Source organism: Leptomonas pyrrhocoris (assembly GCF_001293395.1).
Source record: "Leptomonas pyrrhocoris isolate H10 chromosome Unknown, whole genome shotgun sequence".
NCBI classification, from domain to species: domain Eukaryota; phylum Euglenozoa; class Kinetoplastea; order Trypanosomatida; family Trypanosomatidae; genus Leptomonas; species Leptomonas pyrrhocoris.
Genome location: NW_015438363.1, coordinates 392,450 through 407,348, shown reverse-complemented (window position 1 = coordinate 407,348; position 14,899 = coordinate 392,450). Strand labels below are relative to the sequence as shown.

The 14,899-nt window shown below is 55.2% G+C and overlaps 3 protein-coding genes across 4 annotated transcripts; all 3 read left to right on the top strand.

Moving 5' to 3' along the window:
• Nucleotides 1–454: 454 nt before the first annotated feature.
• ABB37_04315 (hypothetical protein) lies at nt 455–6,577 on the top strand (the record flags this gene model as incomplete). Of its 2 annotated transcripts, none has more annotated exons than XM_015801953.1 (1): nt 455–6,577. In XM_015801953.1, exon 1 carries the CDS (start codon nt 1,943–1,945, stop codon nt 6,575–6,577), a length of 4,635 nt encoding a protein of 1,544 aa, XP_015659354.1. In that variant the 5' UTR covers nt 455–1,942. The 2 variants fall into 2 exon arrangements, with proteins under 2 accessions (XP_015659354.1, XP_015659353.1); XM_015801952.1 differs by having other exon boundaries at nt 1,671–6,577.
• A 1,316-nt stretch (nt 6,578–7,893) lies between these two features.
• Nucleotides 7,894–10,725, top strand: ABB37_04314 (hypothetical protein; the record flags this gene model as incomplete). The annotated part of the gene is made up of 1 exon (XM_015801951.1): nt 7,894–10,725. The coding sequence occupies one exon, from the start codon at nt 7,894–7,896 to the stop codon at nt 10,723–10,725; it is 2,832 nt and encodes a 943-aa protein (XP_015659352.1).
• Nucleotides 10,726–13,444: 2,719 nt separating this feature from the next.
• ABB37_04313 (hypothetical protein) lies at nt 13,445–14,731 on the top strand (the record flags this gene model as incomplete). The annotated part of the gene is made up of 1 exon (XM_015801950.1): nt 13,445–14,731. The coding sequence occupies one exon, from the start codon at nt 13,445–13,447 to the stop codon at nt 14,729–14,731; it is 1,287 nt and encodes a 428-aa protein (XP_015659351.1).
• Nucleotides 14,732–14,899: the final 168 nt, after the last annotated feature.

Sequence of the window (14,899 nt, the reverse complement as noted above, 5' to 3'; positions counted from 1 at the left end):
AGAAGCACAGAAGGCGACGTTTTGATGTACGAATGCGCGTCACCGGCGTTTTCTTCTGTGTTCCTCTTCGAGCGTTGTCCAGCACCCACGTACAACTCAAAAAACAAAAAAAAAACAAAAGAAAGATCGCGTCGTTGGACTCTATAAAAATTCTGCCCGGCGAATTGTGTAGTTATCGCTGTTTCTTCTCCAAGTCTCTTCCTTTACCAGCCGACAGCTTTGTCGGGTGTTTGTGTGAGTGCACGTGGCTTCGTACGCTTCACGCAAAATGAGAAGGCGGAAGAGGAAAGAATGCAGATCCGGTAAGCTTAAGTTCTTCCGTTTCCTGTGCGCTGTCGGGGCTTCACCCGGAAGGAGCAAATTTGGGCGTCGTCGGTGCTTCGCCTCCTGCTGTGCATCTTTTGTGTATTTTCTCTCTCTTTGTTTTGTTTTTCTCTTTCTTTCGTCTTCTCCAGCTGTGCGTCGAGGATCATCGCGGTTGTCGACGTTGCGGGACTAACTTGTGGTTTCCACTAGAAAAGGGTCTCCTACACACGCATACGCGAATATGTCATTGCGCTTTATGGCTGTACATCGTTTTTCACCGTAAATAGTCAAGATGGAGTTTGAACGTGCACCAGGGCGGCAAGCACCTCGCATACCACCGTCAACGGCTGCTGCCCCCTCTCTTTCCAATCGAGTTTCTTCGTCTTCCGGTGCTTCTACGGTTCAACATATCACCGGCCCCATAGTGGACGGTGCTTACGTGGAAGAAGGTATGCGGACAACGCAGCTTCGCGATTCCTCGATTGTAGTGGAAGAACAACTTCGGCAGCGGTGGGGCACACTGACACAGCGTGAGGAACAGCTCAAAGCAGCGGAGCGGTCCTTCGCCCAATCCGTGGCGGCGTGGGAGACGCAGCGACGTCTGTGGGAGGTGGACCTTGCAGAGAGGTTGGCAGCTGTAGAGGCGCGTGAGGCGCACCTTGGCAGCGCATGATCAAACACAGATCTTTGATGAGCTGCTAAAAAGAGAAAAAACCTCTATCACGGTTCATTCTACTCGCGGAATAGTGGGAACCGTCGATGAGACAACGGTGATAAGAAGTCCGGCTTGGCCACGTCGCGAGTGTATGGAGGTACTACTGCTGTTGCTTTCCACTCGTTGCTGTACCCCTATAGTTCTTCTGCTCTTCCACAGGTGGAAGTGTTGTACTGTTAGGGAGGGTCTCGATGAGGAAAAGCTGGCGCCTTTTGTATTCCCTCGAATGCCTTCTTTTTTTTTTGTAGGTGTCGTCGTAAGCCAATAGGGCTTCTTGTTGTCTTCTTTGGTTTTGGATTTTGCTCGTGCTTTGGTGTTGTCCCTGCTACCGTGCCGTGGCCGCTATGCAAACTCGATATAACGATTCTTCTTCTTCTACGCACAACACCACAAGTTCGGCGAAGGCGTTCGAAGTAACCTTCATGCAACGCGCCGGGTTGGTGCCCAAAGCAGCTGTGCTGCTTTTCCTCAACGTTCGTAAACAAACAAACGAAAAAGTGCGTCTTTTTTTTGACGTCTCCCACCACCCTCTCCTTGCGCCTCGCTTTCTCTTCCTGTTGCCGTCGCCTCCGCTTCCCACTACACGTATCTTCTGTGGCACCGCCACGGAATGCTTCTGCGTTTCTTTTTTATTTTTCTACGTTGATCAGACATTCAGATTGCAGCCAATTGCCTTCTCAGCCCCCTCTTTGTGCTTCCCTCTTCTTCACACACGAAGCCTCCTTAAGGAGGGCTGCTGGTCCAGGAGGCAGTGCTGCACGACCGCAGACTAACGACACCCAAATAGAACGAATAATACAACGAATGCACGTGAGACGGAAAAGTATGAAAGTTGCGTGTGTGAGAGGTGCGAAGAGCAGCAAAGGTGGTTGATCGTCTACGCGCCGCAGCCTTTTTCTCTTCCGTTTTCTGTTGGTGCGTATGGAGCTGCGCATGAGTCGCGGTAGAAATCTCCGTTTCTTGGTGGATCGTGCGGTGTGCTCGCTTCGCTTTTACGATGCAGCGGCTGCGAGTACGACGATTGATGCCTTGGGACAGCTGAGCGTCTGCGGGCTTCACGCGCCGGAGCTGCTGCGCGAGTTAGCGCCGTCTCTCCCGTACTACACACCCACCCAGCTCACGACGCTCATGCAGGGTCTTTCGCTGCTGCGCGTGTCGCATCACATGATGACGGCCTATGTGCTCAAGCTCTTTCTTACCTCCCTGAAACAGAAGAGCCACATGCAAGTTGGTGATGTGCAAACACACGTGCCGTCGTCGGCGTTGTATCAGAGCGAGGTGGCGGCGATGGCTGCCATGACACGTGTGCTTCAGCAGTACCACACGCAGCGGACCATTCGCGCCTTTTTGGCAGCGGCAGACCGGGCATTGCGGACAGGAAGAGGATTGGCGTCTGATGAGCGTGCCGACGTGAGGGCAGCCTCTGCGAAGCTGAAAAACGGAGTTCGTGGGGACCTGAATTGCGTGCGGCTGCCACCTCACTCCGCTTCCTCTACCTTGTGTAGTCCTCACGATCGCGAGACAGCCCTGCAGCTCCTCTACCTTCTCGAGGTGTTTATCAACGCGGGCGTGTGCGTGGCGGCGCCGCACACCCCGCATTGGCTGCGGCGCATGCTGGTGCACGTCCCGCCGAGTTGCTTTACGCTGCGTGAGCTTCTGCACGTGCACACTCGATTGTTTTCAACGGACGGTGGCCATACGGCGTCTGCACAGGACAAGGCTGGCGGCAACCTTCGCTGCCTTCACCGAACACAGTGTATTCACATTGCCAGCGCCGTCGTGCGTTCCAAACGGGAGGCGGCGACGTTCGCGCAGCACTGCGAAGCACAGATGAATGATGCCCCGTACGTACAGCACCTTTCTTGCGAGGACCAGCGGTTTATGGAGAGCTTCTACGTCCAGCTTTCTGAGACGGAGCGATACGCCGTGCTGCGGTGCGCTGTGCATTGTAAACTGGGTGGGAAGGAAGAGCGTGTTCACGGTGATGCTGCAACGCAACTGCAGTCCGTTGCCGGTGCGTCAGAGTATGCCTTCGCGGCGACGTGGCACGCCTTCTGCACCGCCGACGCCTTTTATCGTCTGACACGTGATTTATGCGGAGAACCCTGCACGCAGTCGTGGCGTTGGTGGTTGAGGCTGCTGGAGGGTCACATGACGTGTCAAGGCGCGGCGTCCGCCGTGTCAGTGAGAGGGTGTTCCGCACCGACTGCCACGCAGGACGCGGTGTTGCTGTCCATTGCACTTGTACAGCTACTGCACGCCCAATACACGCAAGACCTGACCGTTGGCGGCAGCTTTGATGCCCCCTGCTCGCTGCCGCGTTCAACACCACTGGAGGCAACCACTCGTTTCGGGACACCGGCCGCTGACTCGGTTCACGCTGCGGTGCGGCTGCTGTGCAACCTTCTTCCCCTGTGCTGCGCCGCTACTTCTCCCTGTCCTCCTTCGCTGTCTTCTCAAGCGGTGGAGGCGGCAACGTGGGAGCTGTTGTCTCTTCTTTTGGCAGTCGGCGCCGCATCGCACGAAGAGGGGGAGGACCTCTCTTTTCGAAATTGGTTAAAAAGGCGGCAGCAACAGTGTTCGCAGTACGCTGACCATGACGGTCCAACAGAAACGCTGCCGCTGTGGGATCGCTTCAGCCAAGTGCACACCAGTACACTTTCCTGTCTCATGCTGTGGTGGTTCCAGTACTGGAGACACGATGAAGGCATCCCGTCAAATAGCGGCCGCCTCACCAGTCGGTGCCCTCTCCATTCCGCTGAGAAGCTGTTCTACCTGCATTGGCGCATTGCAGAGCGCGCAGACCATGATCTCTGTCGAGCGAGCTGTGGCGGTGAGGGAAGAGAAGGAAGCATTTGTCCTCCTTTATGGGACTCAGACGAAGACTCCCTTCGGCTGGTGTGGCAGGCGTTGATTTCGGCCACGGTGGCGAGTCTTTCACATGTGCATTCGCTCTATCAGAGAGGCCACGAACAAGGCGGTGACTCCGACGCTCGCGCTTCGTCCTACCCCTCCAGTTGCGTGATCGACCTCCTCTGTGTGCTTTCAGAAGGCATGCGACGGAGACAGGCTTCCACGAAGCGTTTCACATCTTCGCTGCTCGACGTGATGTGCCAATCGTCGCTGCCCGGTGTGTGTTGCGACGTTGTGGAGCTCCTCACGACTGACGTAAACATGGGTAGCTCGCAGGTGCACGGTGTCGCACCACGTCCCCGTCTCCATGTATTCAAAAGGATGCAGCTAGAGCTGAATCCAGTTCAGCAGTGGCGTCGGTGTGAGTGGTGGGGGCCCACCACGACACGTGACGGCTCATCGCCTGATATGATGAACGTGCTGCAGCAGCTTCTCCGCGGTGCGTTTTGCGGAGACCCCACACCCACTTTTGCGGGTACTGGCAGTGACCACACATCCACGTGCCGCGTGTGGCGGTGGCTGTATCGTCTTCTACTCGTGTATCTTCAGCAGCACTCGACGTGCCTTTCCGGTCATCGTCTCTTGGGTTCTTCCGCTGCGAGAGCATGCGACCAGGCGGAGGAGAGGATTTGCCCAGCGGTGTACCAAGCGTGTCTCAGCTCTCTGTCGCTTCAGTCGGTGGACGGCGTAGAACGCACCTCACACTGCGGCTCTGCCTTCCAGCTGACCCACCCGACCTCCCTTGCACCCACGTTCCCCGTTTTTGCAGCGCCCGTTCAGTCGGGCTCGTTCTCGCATTATGCGCAATTGGCGAGCACGATGATGTGCAACATCGAGAGCTTCTGGAGCTGGAGCGACGACGTGTTCATGAACGACACATTGCGTGATCTGTGCAACGGGCCCGCACCGCCAACCCTTTCCTCCTCCGACGTCTCCTCCGCGGGAGCATGGCTATGGCGGCAGAGGCGTTGGTACCGTGATGATCGCATCATCCACCTTGCTGGAGTAAGTAGAAAAACCCAACAGGCGGCAACTACGGGTGACGATGCCGCGCGGCTAGCGGGCGGTGTGAGGGTGGGTTTCGAGGACGGCGCTGCCCGTGCAGAACGAGTTGGGTCTGGCGACGGCGCCGTGGAGGACGGCCAACCATGGCGAGATCAAGAGCTACTCGTTGAGCTTGTTGGACACGTGAGGATGACCACTGGAGCAGCTTTACTACTCAACGGCTGTGACAAATGGGGAAGCCCTTCTGATTTAACAGACGCAGTTTTGCCGGAAAGCAACTGTGCGTGTGAGGCTTTTCCGCGCACTGCGTCTCCACTTCTCCGCCATACGTTTATGGACGGCGTGCTGGCGCAGCTTCAAGCCTTCTTTTGGACGTATTGCCGGGACGTGTTGATCGTGTGCTCTTCGCAGATCAGAGAAGCAACACCAGGCATTAGCTGCATCGCGTGGGTGCGCAATGCAGAGTTAGCAGTGCTGCATGGTGTCCTCGAATGGAGGCAAGCGGAGCGGAAGTATCCTTTTCGTCGTGGACTCGTGGAGGGCGGTGACGGCGCTGCTTTCTCTTCTCTCAGTGACAACCGCGAACGCCTATCCACCGATGCAGAACACCGAGCGTGCTTGATGCTGCTGCCTCTACTGTGGCATGCACTTCACGCGCCTCACGGAACACGTACAGGACAGAGTAGCGATGCCGACGATTTGCCTGCTGACCTCAAAAGTGCTGCGGTGCGGAGAGCCGTGCTGGACGTGTGGCGCCTGCGAGTCTTCGCAGACGAGTGGTGTCGCCACCTCCCTCTCACTGGCGCGCACGCGCCTGCTCACACGCGTCTTATGACGTGTCTGCGGGCATCTCTTTCCTCCCCCAGAGACGGCCATAACGAAGCGGCTGACTCGGTGTTACGGCGAGCGGTGGCGGAGTTGGAGGCGACGGTGAAAGGCCACGACTGGCTGGACAACACGGCGTCTCCAGCGAGTCGCCCTTTCCACTTTTTAATCGATATGCTGGACAGTATTTGCCGAATGGCACCACAGAAAGAACCTCCCAAGTGTACATTCGCATCTGCCGAGGAGAACGGTCAGCTTGGCTCAGAAAGGTACGGGACGACAGCGGGGAGCGTCCCCCACTCATTGGACGGCCTGTCCCCCATGGAGATGTACCTGAAATGCATCCTTCCGCTCCACCCTTTCCTCAGCAGCTCGTGTGGTTTTCTGGGAGAGGTGCGCCGTGTGTCAGAGCGGCGACTGGTGGTGGTCACGTGGGTGCACGTACTGGTTGTGCAGAGCCTTTCCACGCAGCACCCTCGACTCTACGCAGGAAGCTGTGAATTGACTTCCACGGAGGGCGGTGACCACAACGGAAGTGAGTCGTCCTGCGCCGCTTGTGTGCACGATTCACTGGCGACACTCGCTGCTTTAGAGCAGAAGCTTCTGAGCGTGGGCGTGGGCGTGGGTATGTCAGCGTCAGCCTGCCGCGAGCCTGTTGACAAGCGGTGCTGCCTTTTGTGCTTATGTTTGGTGCGTGAGCTGCAGGCGGCTTTAACCGCGCTGCGCATCTTAGTTTCAGACCCTCCAGAACACCATCCGTCACGGTTGAATGCGGCTCCTCTGTGTAAAAAAAACTTTAATGCGGTTCAATAGCCAGAGATGATGGATTAGATACCGCTTTTTGCTTTGTTTTTTTCTCTTCTGCTCACCCCCCCCCCCCCACCTCTCCCTCTCCCCCCCTTATCTCCTTTGTTGTTGTACTCTTTGCTGAAGGGCGACGCTGCTAGCTACGGATGTAGCACCATTAAAACGGATGCATCAGACCCAAAAGATAACAAACGTGAAGGCGAAAGAGAACTCAAAATAAACCAAATTGTACAAAGGAAAAGATTGGACTTGCTGTTTGTTCGCTGAACGCGTCTCGCTGCACTGTCAAACATGCAGCGCGCTGTATGCGCCTTTATTCCTTCTGTTTGTTTTCTCCGCATCTCTTTGCTTCACCTCCCAAACGCTATTATTCTGCTCTCTCTCTCTCTCAACTTATACGTTCTGCACACACGCTGATACGCTGTGTCACCCATAACGTGTAAAAGCGGAACCAAAGAGCCGCGAAAGAAACGAAGTTGACACGGTTTCCTTTTCTCTTCTTACAGACCCCTTTTTTTTATCACTGCCCCAAGGTGACAGGGAAGGGGCGGCGAAGTAGGAGTAGGTGTATTTGTGCAAAGGAGACTTTCACTTTGCAGTCGCTCACGTTTGTGCTGTGAAGTTTGAATACATAGAGGCGCTGTTGACCTCTGGATTTGACGTACAGAAGACTGTATTGTTTATTTACTTAAAGCAAGCAAGCCTTGTCGCGGTGGCTTTCATTGCTATTTGAAGGCATAAAAGGCTTCATCTCTCGCAACTTTTGAACCATATCACTGCAGGTTGCGATATTCTGTACGTTGCCGAACCGTTAGATTTTTCTCACTCTTTTTCTCCTACCTCTGGGAATTAAACTGAACAACACAATCGCAAGTTGTTTTCTTTTCTTTTGCTATTTGTGTGTGTGTGTGTGTGTGTGATTGTCTTCTTGTGCGTGCGTGCGCGGTTCACCATCATCGTTGACTATCTTCACTTTTGTTTGTCGACGATCATCACGCATCTTCGTTTTCGGAGAGCTTTGACTCTTCCAGCGTTGCGAACTCTGCACGGCGGTACGTCATTTCCCTGCCCAAATATCGTCCTCAGCTGCACGTACTATTTGTTTTCTTTTCTCTCCCTTGCTGTCCCTAAGAGGAGAATTAGGCAACATCCTTTTCTTTTAATGTATTTCATGTTAATTTGCCTCTTGCCCAGTATTAAGAAAAACCGATTAATTAGATACACGTTAACGTTTGTCATTATACATATATCATTAATCTCTTGTCAGTTTTTTTTTCTTCCTTGTCTTCTTCCTTTCTTAGCTCTACCTTAGATTCAGTGTAATGGGCAACCCAAAGAAGGCCACGAGTAAGTCCGGTGCCGGATCTTCCAGGGACTCCTCACTGAGAAGTAGAAGACGGCGTTTCTCTAGCAGCTCCGATCTGTGGCCGGAGGTGGCACCTGAGGAAATGAGTCGACGTGGCAGGCAACTCCGGAAGAGCCTCTCTACCTCTCGAGATCAGCTTCTGTACTTGCAAGCTCTTTTCCCCTACGCCGCGTATGACGAGCTGATGTCGGTGATCACCAAGACGGACGGGCCGGATGAGGCGGCCGAGCACGCCTACGAGGCCTTCAACCCCGACTACACCGGCTACCTCTATTTGAAGGAGCAGACGGATGTGATGGGCAACACCAAATCGACTAAGGCGCAGCGGGCAACGGCGTTTAGTGGTCTGAAGGAGTCGCTGGAGGAGCGCGCCGCCGATGCGCTCCGTGCTGGCGCCTTCGGCAACTTGTCTCAGCTGCAGGAGTACCACGAGACGGTCGGGCTCTTTGCCATTGACACGACGGAGTGGGATCGGGCCATGCTGCTGCCGGCGCGTAGTTTGGCCGAGATGGCTTTCATGGACCTGCCCCTGCGAGATGAGCCGTCGTCGTCGTCAGCGTCGTCTTGTAGCGATCACGCGGACGCGAGGACAGACCACGAACAGCACGCGAAACCACGATTGCTCTCTCTGGCGCTGGATGAGAGCAACAGCCGCTTCATGGATTCGAGCTTTGTGCGACAGCGCACCGGCAGCTGCGACACGGCGGTGTTGTCCCCGGAGCAGCCGCGCGAAAAGCGTGGCGGCAAGCCACGAGACGGCTGCAGAACGCCAATTGCGAGTGCCGCCACACCTGAGTCGGGGCAGAGGTGCCAGGCTCCACAGGAGCAGGAAGAAACCGGCATGCTGTATTTGCAGGACAGCGACCCAGTGTGCAAAGCGCCGATCATTGCGTGGGCTCCTGAGGCGATTCGAGTTGGACCGGCAGAGGCACTCCGGCAGCAGGAAGGTGCGCTGCGCGTGTTTGACGAGGCGACCTTCTTCACGGACCCCCTTCTCGCACATAAGGGCTTTTCCACGCCGCTCCAGACACCCCTGAAGAGGGTTACGTTTTCTCCCAGCAAAGCCGCCGCTGCGACAGCGCACGGCGCCGACGCACACCGGAGCAAGGCGGCAGCAGAAGCAGCAGATGTGCCGCCGCTGCTGGCTGTATCGCCGAATGTGTCACCGCGGACGGCGGCAGAGCGGCATGAGCCGGTGGACAGCGCCAGCGATTCCTTGCCGTTCATCGGGGACGATGAAGAAGAGGAAGAGGACGTTGAATGCGAAGTCGAGGAGAGCGCGGGAAGTGAGGTCTTTGAGAGAGCTGATGGGAGGCGGAAGGCGGAAAAGAATTGTGTAGCGGGCAACGGTCGCCGCGGACGCGTCGAAAAGCGCACACCGCCGCCGCCGCTGCTGGAGCTGCGCGACGTCACATCGAATGCTGTCTTCTCTGAATTCAGCAGAAAGACAGAAGACGGTGACGTGCGAGGGTCTGCGGTGGAGCACCAACCAGATTGCACCGCGACAAGTCACAGCGACGTCTCGATGCGCTTGGCGCGGCAAGTGAGTCTGCGCGAAACAACGGTGGAAACACTGAAGACACGCAAACGCCGCCCGCTCACCTCCTCCGAGAAGATTAAGCAGCGAATGCGCACGCTCAAGCCGGTCGGCAATTTGGTCTTCCGCGAAAACCCCGAATCTTCGCCGACCGTCGCGACCGCTGAAAACGTGTTTGGTGAAGATGATGGTCGACACACACCGGCTGCTTCGCACTCTACTCGCATGACGGCGACCACGCTGGAGAACGCGCTATACACGGAGGGGGACATTTACGCGGACCGTCCCCGCAACGAAGGAGCCCCGCCCGTTCCTGGGAGCGGCTCGCAGGTACTTGGGTCCGCCGCCGCCGACGCCGCCACGGCAACCGCGGCAGCCGGGCCGTCGAGCTCTTCCCCCGGTGAACACCGAGATCGCGTTTACGGACAAGTCGTCACGATCCCTGCGGCGCATGCCGGCTGCTCCAGCCTCGACCCGGCCGCCTATTTGAACTCGGAAGAGGAGCGGTGGAGCGGCATTGTGGAGGTGCTAAAACCGTTTGAGGAGGTCTTTGGGTCCAAGTTCCGCTGCGAGCTCGTGCGGTGCGTGCACGACGACTGCCCTGTCATTCGCCCCTGCCTGACCGAGTTATTGCAGCGGCTGTTGCACGTAGTGGGCATGGCGGTTCTCGGCGTGAGGGTGGCAGAGGGCTTTGCAGAGGAGCCGATGGACCTGCCCCTCTTCGGCTCCATTCTCCTCTCCACCTCGCCGGTGAAGCTACACGAGCTCGTCTTTCGGGAGGAGAAGTGCAAGTTGATTTTCTGCGATGAGGGCACCCGACTGCAGGTGAAGCTGAACGTGAAGAAGGTGAAGCTGGAACCGATTCAGTTCGCCTACATCGACGAGGCCGCCGCCGCCCGGCAAAACCGCGAAGCGGAGCAGGCGCGCCGCAAGATGCCGCAGCCCCGGTCCAACGCGGCGGCCTGGACACTGCGGCACAACACCCAGGAAAAGTACGAACACGGCGTCACACGCGGCACCGCGACCATCAGCGCCGCAAATGTGAAGCTGAAGGGGATTGTGTACGTTTGGTTGACGGCGTCCGGCAAGGTGCATGTGGCCTTTCAAGAGGCGAAGGTGTCCGTTGGCTCCTTTCACGTGTCGACGGACGTGTCGAAGCTAAACTTTCTCTTCACTGTCGGTTCCCCCTTGTTGAGGCTGTTTGTCGAGCGCGTGCTGCTGGACGCCGTGAAGGGTATGCACACGTTTTGAGGCCGTCGATTCTGTGTTTGTAGGTTCATCTCTCTCTCTCTCCTATTCCGCACTCGGTGCTGTATCGCCATAGCCACGAGCAGCATATTACTCGTTTAACGGAGAACAAAAACAACAATAAAGAAAAGGGTAGTAGTGGGCAGTACTGTACGATGCAGAGCTGTGCACAGCACGTCCATCACAACACCTCACCCCTGCCCTGTCAAAGATTCCGTCTTCTGCGATGCCAAACACATCATGTGAAGGGCCACTGCGTCTTTGTCGAATGGGCTGCGTTGGGGTCGGCAGAGGAAGAGGTAGTCGAGGCTTTGGGGCACATCTCCGGTGGTCGCCATTCCGACCCCCTTCTTTCTTTCCTTCTCCTCCTTTTCTATCAATCCCCACATCTTCCCCTTCTGCTACCTTCTCAACAATCCGACGTTGTCCTTGGCGTACAGCGCACTTCCACTTCCTTTTGCCCTTACCGCCCCCCTTTTTTGTGGTTATTTTGGGTTTCCTGCCTCGCCGTAGTGGTGAATGCGTGCGTGCGTGTGGGAGTGCTCAGGCTTAAAAAAAAAAAGAAGCTCCATTGCGAGCGTCGTGCACCGGCCAAGACGACGAAAAGGGAAAAGACAAAGTTGCCGAGTCGATCTGCTCGCTCTCTCCTGTCTTGTATCTACTGAACGAGTCCGGCGCGCAGTGATTGGCTTTCGCCTTTTTGCCAATACCGCCCCCCCCCCCTCCCCCACATACTTCTGCCGCACACACCACGTGATAATCTCGCCTTGCCGTAGAGGTTCAGCGAAGAAGTGCGAATAGGAGGAACTCGAGCCCTCTCAAAATCCGTCTACGTTGCCTGTTTCCAAATATAACATCCAAAAGGTGCTGCTTTGTTGCGTTGAAATCGACAAATCGGTGAATCCCCGTTCATTCAAAGAAGCTCTTCTCCTTTTTTTGTGTGTGTTCGTTTATCAAAAGCCTCTAACTATATCACTCGTTTAATATATTAGCTTTTCTCTAGCTTCTCATCTTATTATACTCCTTTTTGTTAATATCTTTCTTCCTCCTCCACTTTTCTTCCTCCTCCATTTACATTGACGTATATTAGGAGTTGCGTCTCCTCACGTATTCTTTCACAGTATATATATATTTATCTGGCTCAGTATCCTTGTGATCGCCGCATCTTCTTTGTATTGCTGTCTCGTGCAGCGCTTCGCTTCTCATCCTCCTTTTTTTTCTTCAGTGAAGGTGTTTTTGCTGTGTGCGTTTTAATCTCACTACTCGTAATACGACGTCTTGATTTGCTAGTTCTAATATTGAAGTCCACCGTTGTGTCTGTTGGCGCTGCGGGGAGCTCTCTGTCGGCGGTCGCCTCACCCTTTCGACGAAGTACCACTTCCCCGTTGTTTCCTTTGCTTTCTGATCTTGAGGGAGTGAGGCTACGCAACGACAAGTATCCTCTTTTTCTTTCTTTCGCTTTCTTCATCCTTTTCTTCTTTTTGCGCTACTCACTCTCTTGCTTGTGTGTCTTCGTCCCGTAATTTATTGAAACAGGATTCTCCTTTTCGGCGCTGCAGCGTAGTTCACGTTTCTATCTGTATCTCATATCTTTGTTTGTGCTCCTTGTGATACCTTTTAAAGTTTATTTGCCAATTTTTCCTCTTTCTCTCCCTCGCGCGCGCTCTCTGCGTACACATTGGTGGCCTCTCCAATCCAAACTCTCACACTTGCGTTCTATTCTTTTCAATCTTTTTTTTTTGTTTTAGCTGGTTGATTGCATGCCTCTGGACAGGAACGTCCGTTCAACTGTCAGGCAGCACCCCTCCCCCTCCTCTCGTTGATCTCGACCTTCACCTACGCTTTCCCTCACCGCCTTTCTTCCTTCCTTTTCCTTTTGCACAACGTCTGTGAACTTGTGCCTGCTGCTCTTTTCCACCCTCCCCTTCTCAGGATCATTTTCCCTTTATACTTCGAGATTATGGTACCTCGGCGGCGGTGTTATCGCAAAGAGAAAACGAATCTTCTTTCCAACCCCCTTTTTTTGGTTTTTGATACTCTCCTTTTTTATCTTTATTCGGCCTCAACATACTTCGTGCACAAGGCATTGCTGTCAGGAGAGAACGATTAGAAATACGAATAAATGGGTATCAACATCGAAACCCGTGAAATATATTTCTTTACCTCAAGGCGTTCATTTTTGCTGGTTTCCTGCTGAACCTGTTAGGAAACAGAGACGCACGGGCGAAGCGCTGGGTAAAGAAAAAGGAAGCTCCTGTTTTCTACGCCTTCCCGCCCTCACCGGTCGTGTTCCTTGTTACCAGGGGCGTCTTGCCGTTGATAATCTCCAAAAAGAAAGAAGGCGACGCACGAGTCGTTTTCGCTGAGTTTGTTCTTCCCTATTTTGCGTTATCTCTCGTTTAACGGCAACGTCAACAGATAGATAAACTTTTTTTGTGCATTTTCTTTCTCTTATACACAGCAGGGCTAATACCTTTCTGTCTGTGTAGTGGTGGCAATTCACTCTTCAATTCTTGTGTTTTTTCTCGTGTGCGTGTGTCGCTTTGTATGTGTTCCTTTTTAAAGCAAAACTTTTTTTTCTCTGACTGGGTCGTCCACTGTGGTGCGCCTTGTTTTTTTTTTTGTTACTCTCTCTCTCTTTCTCACACAGACGGATTTCTCCGCCACCGCTTTTTGTTGTTCTTCTTCTTGACTGCTGCGTGTGCATGCGACTTGTCTCGACATGAAGGCCGACTCTCCTGAGCCCTCCGCCGTCGCCCAGCTCCGCAGCGTGGGGCGGGCAAACTCGCTCGTCCCACGCTTCATTCCCGTCGGTGGCGGCATTTCCCCTGTGCACGTCTCCGCAACTCCCTTTTCGCTCCACGGTGGCGTCGCCGCTGCTGCCGCGACAGCAACTAACCTGCACGAACCGATTCGGCGCATCAGCATGCACATACCTCCCGTGGAAAAGCAGGAGGAATGGGTGTTGATGCGCAAAGCGCGTACGGCGCCGGACAACGAGTGCTGCGGCTCCTCACAAGCTTCCTCCGCGACGGCGCAGGTGCGCAGCAGCAGCAGCAGCAGCAGCAGTGTCGAGCAGCCCGACACGCACCAAGCGAAGCCGATGCCGACCATGACGAGCGCGGCGACCGAGCTGCTCTTCAGCAGCTTCAGTGGCGACTCAACGGACAGCAGCGCCACTTCGTTGTCGGACCGCCGTTTCAGCATGGTTTCTTCGCTGGATGGCACGGTCACCATCTCTCACCAGGGTGCCGGGGAAGTGCGGAGGTCGAGCCCGGACAGGTTGGGCGGTGATCCCAATATGTCTCCGCTGACGGATCAAATGCCGCCGAAGGCAGGGAGCCCTACACGTGTCGTGCGTACCAATTGTGCGACCACGCCGCTGCCACCGCTGCCCTCTTCCGCGTTGTCGAGAGCTCCTACAGCGCTGGTAACTCCACCACCCGCACAGAGCAATGCGATGTTAGCACCAGGCAAGAGCGCCTCGAGGTTGGGAGAGAGATTGCCGTTGAGAGGTTATGGCGATGTGCGCTCACCGCACGAGACGCACTGGTGGCGGCCGGAAAAGGATGGGCTCGACGACGGCCCATCGACGCCTGCAGAGACGGAGGTGTACCGTGGCAAGCGTGTCGGTCGCGGCTTTAATCGCAGGATCAGCATCAGGGCCATGAACTCTGGCGAACTGCTTCCCTCTCACGTCTTGCTGGGGGCTCCGAGTGGGCTGACGTCGAGGGCGAGCGACTCGACCTGCAATGTTTCCTCGACCTGCTTGTCGGGTGGCCACCCTTCCTCGGTGGAGCGGAGTCGACGGAGTGCGATTTCGTTTCTCAACAACGTCGCCGTCGCGGACGAAGATGCGTCGACGGCTGCCGAATTGCACCACCTCTGCGACACCCCGCACCATCAAGGTATCGCCCAGCCCCAGCCGCCGTCGCTGGTGGATGCGTCGTTCTCTACCCTCCCTTCCACCACCTTCTTCAAGCGGGGCGGAGTCACGCACTTAATTTAGAGGAAGTACGACACATTCTCCTCCCGTCTGTTTCATTTTTGTTTTTCCTTGTATGTGCGCTTCGTCTCTCCTTGCTTCATCCCGTGGACGCAAACCGCTTTATGGGAGTAAATAGGTGTTGATATTAGACTCGTTTATCTTTGTGCTTTTCCACACATCTTCTTTTTT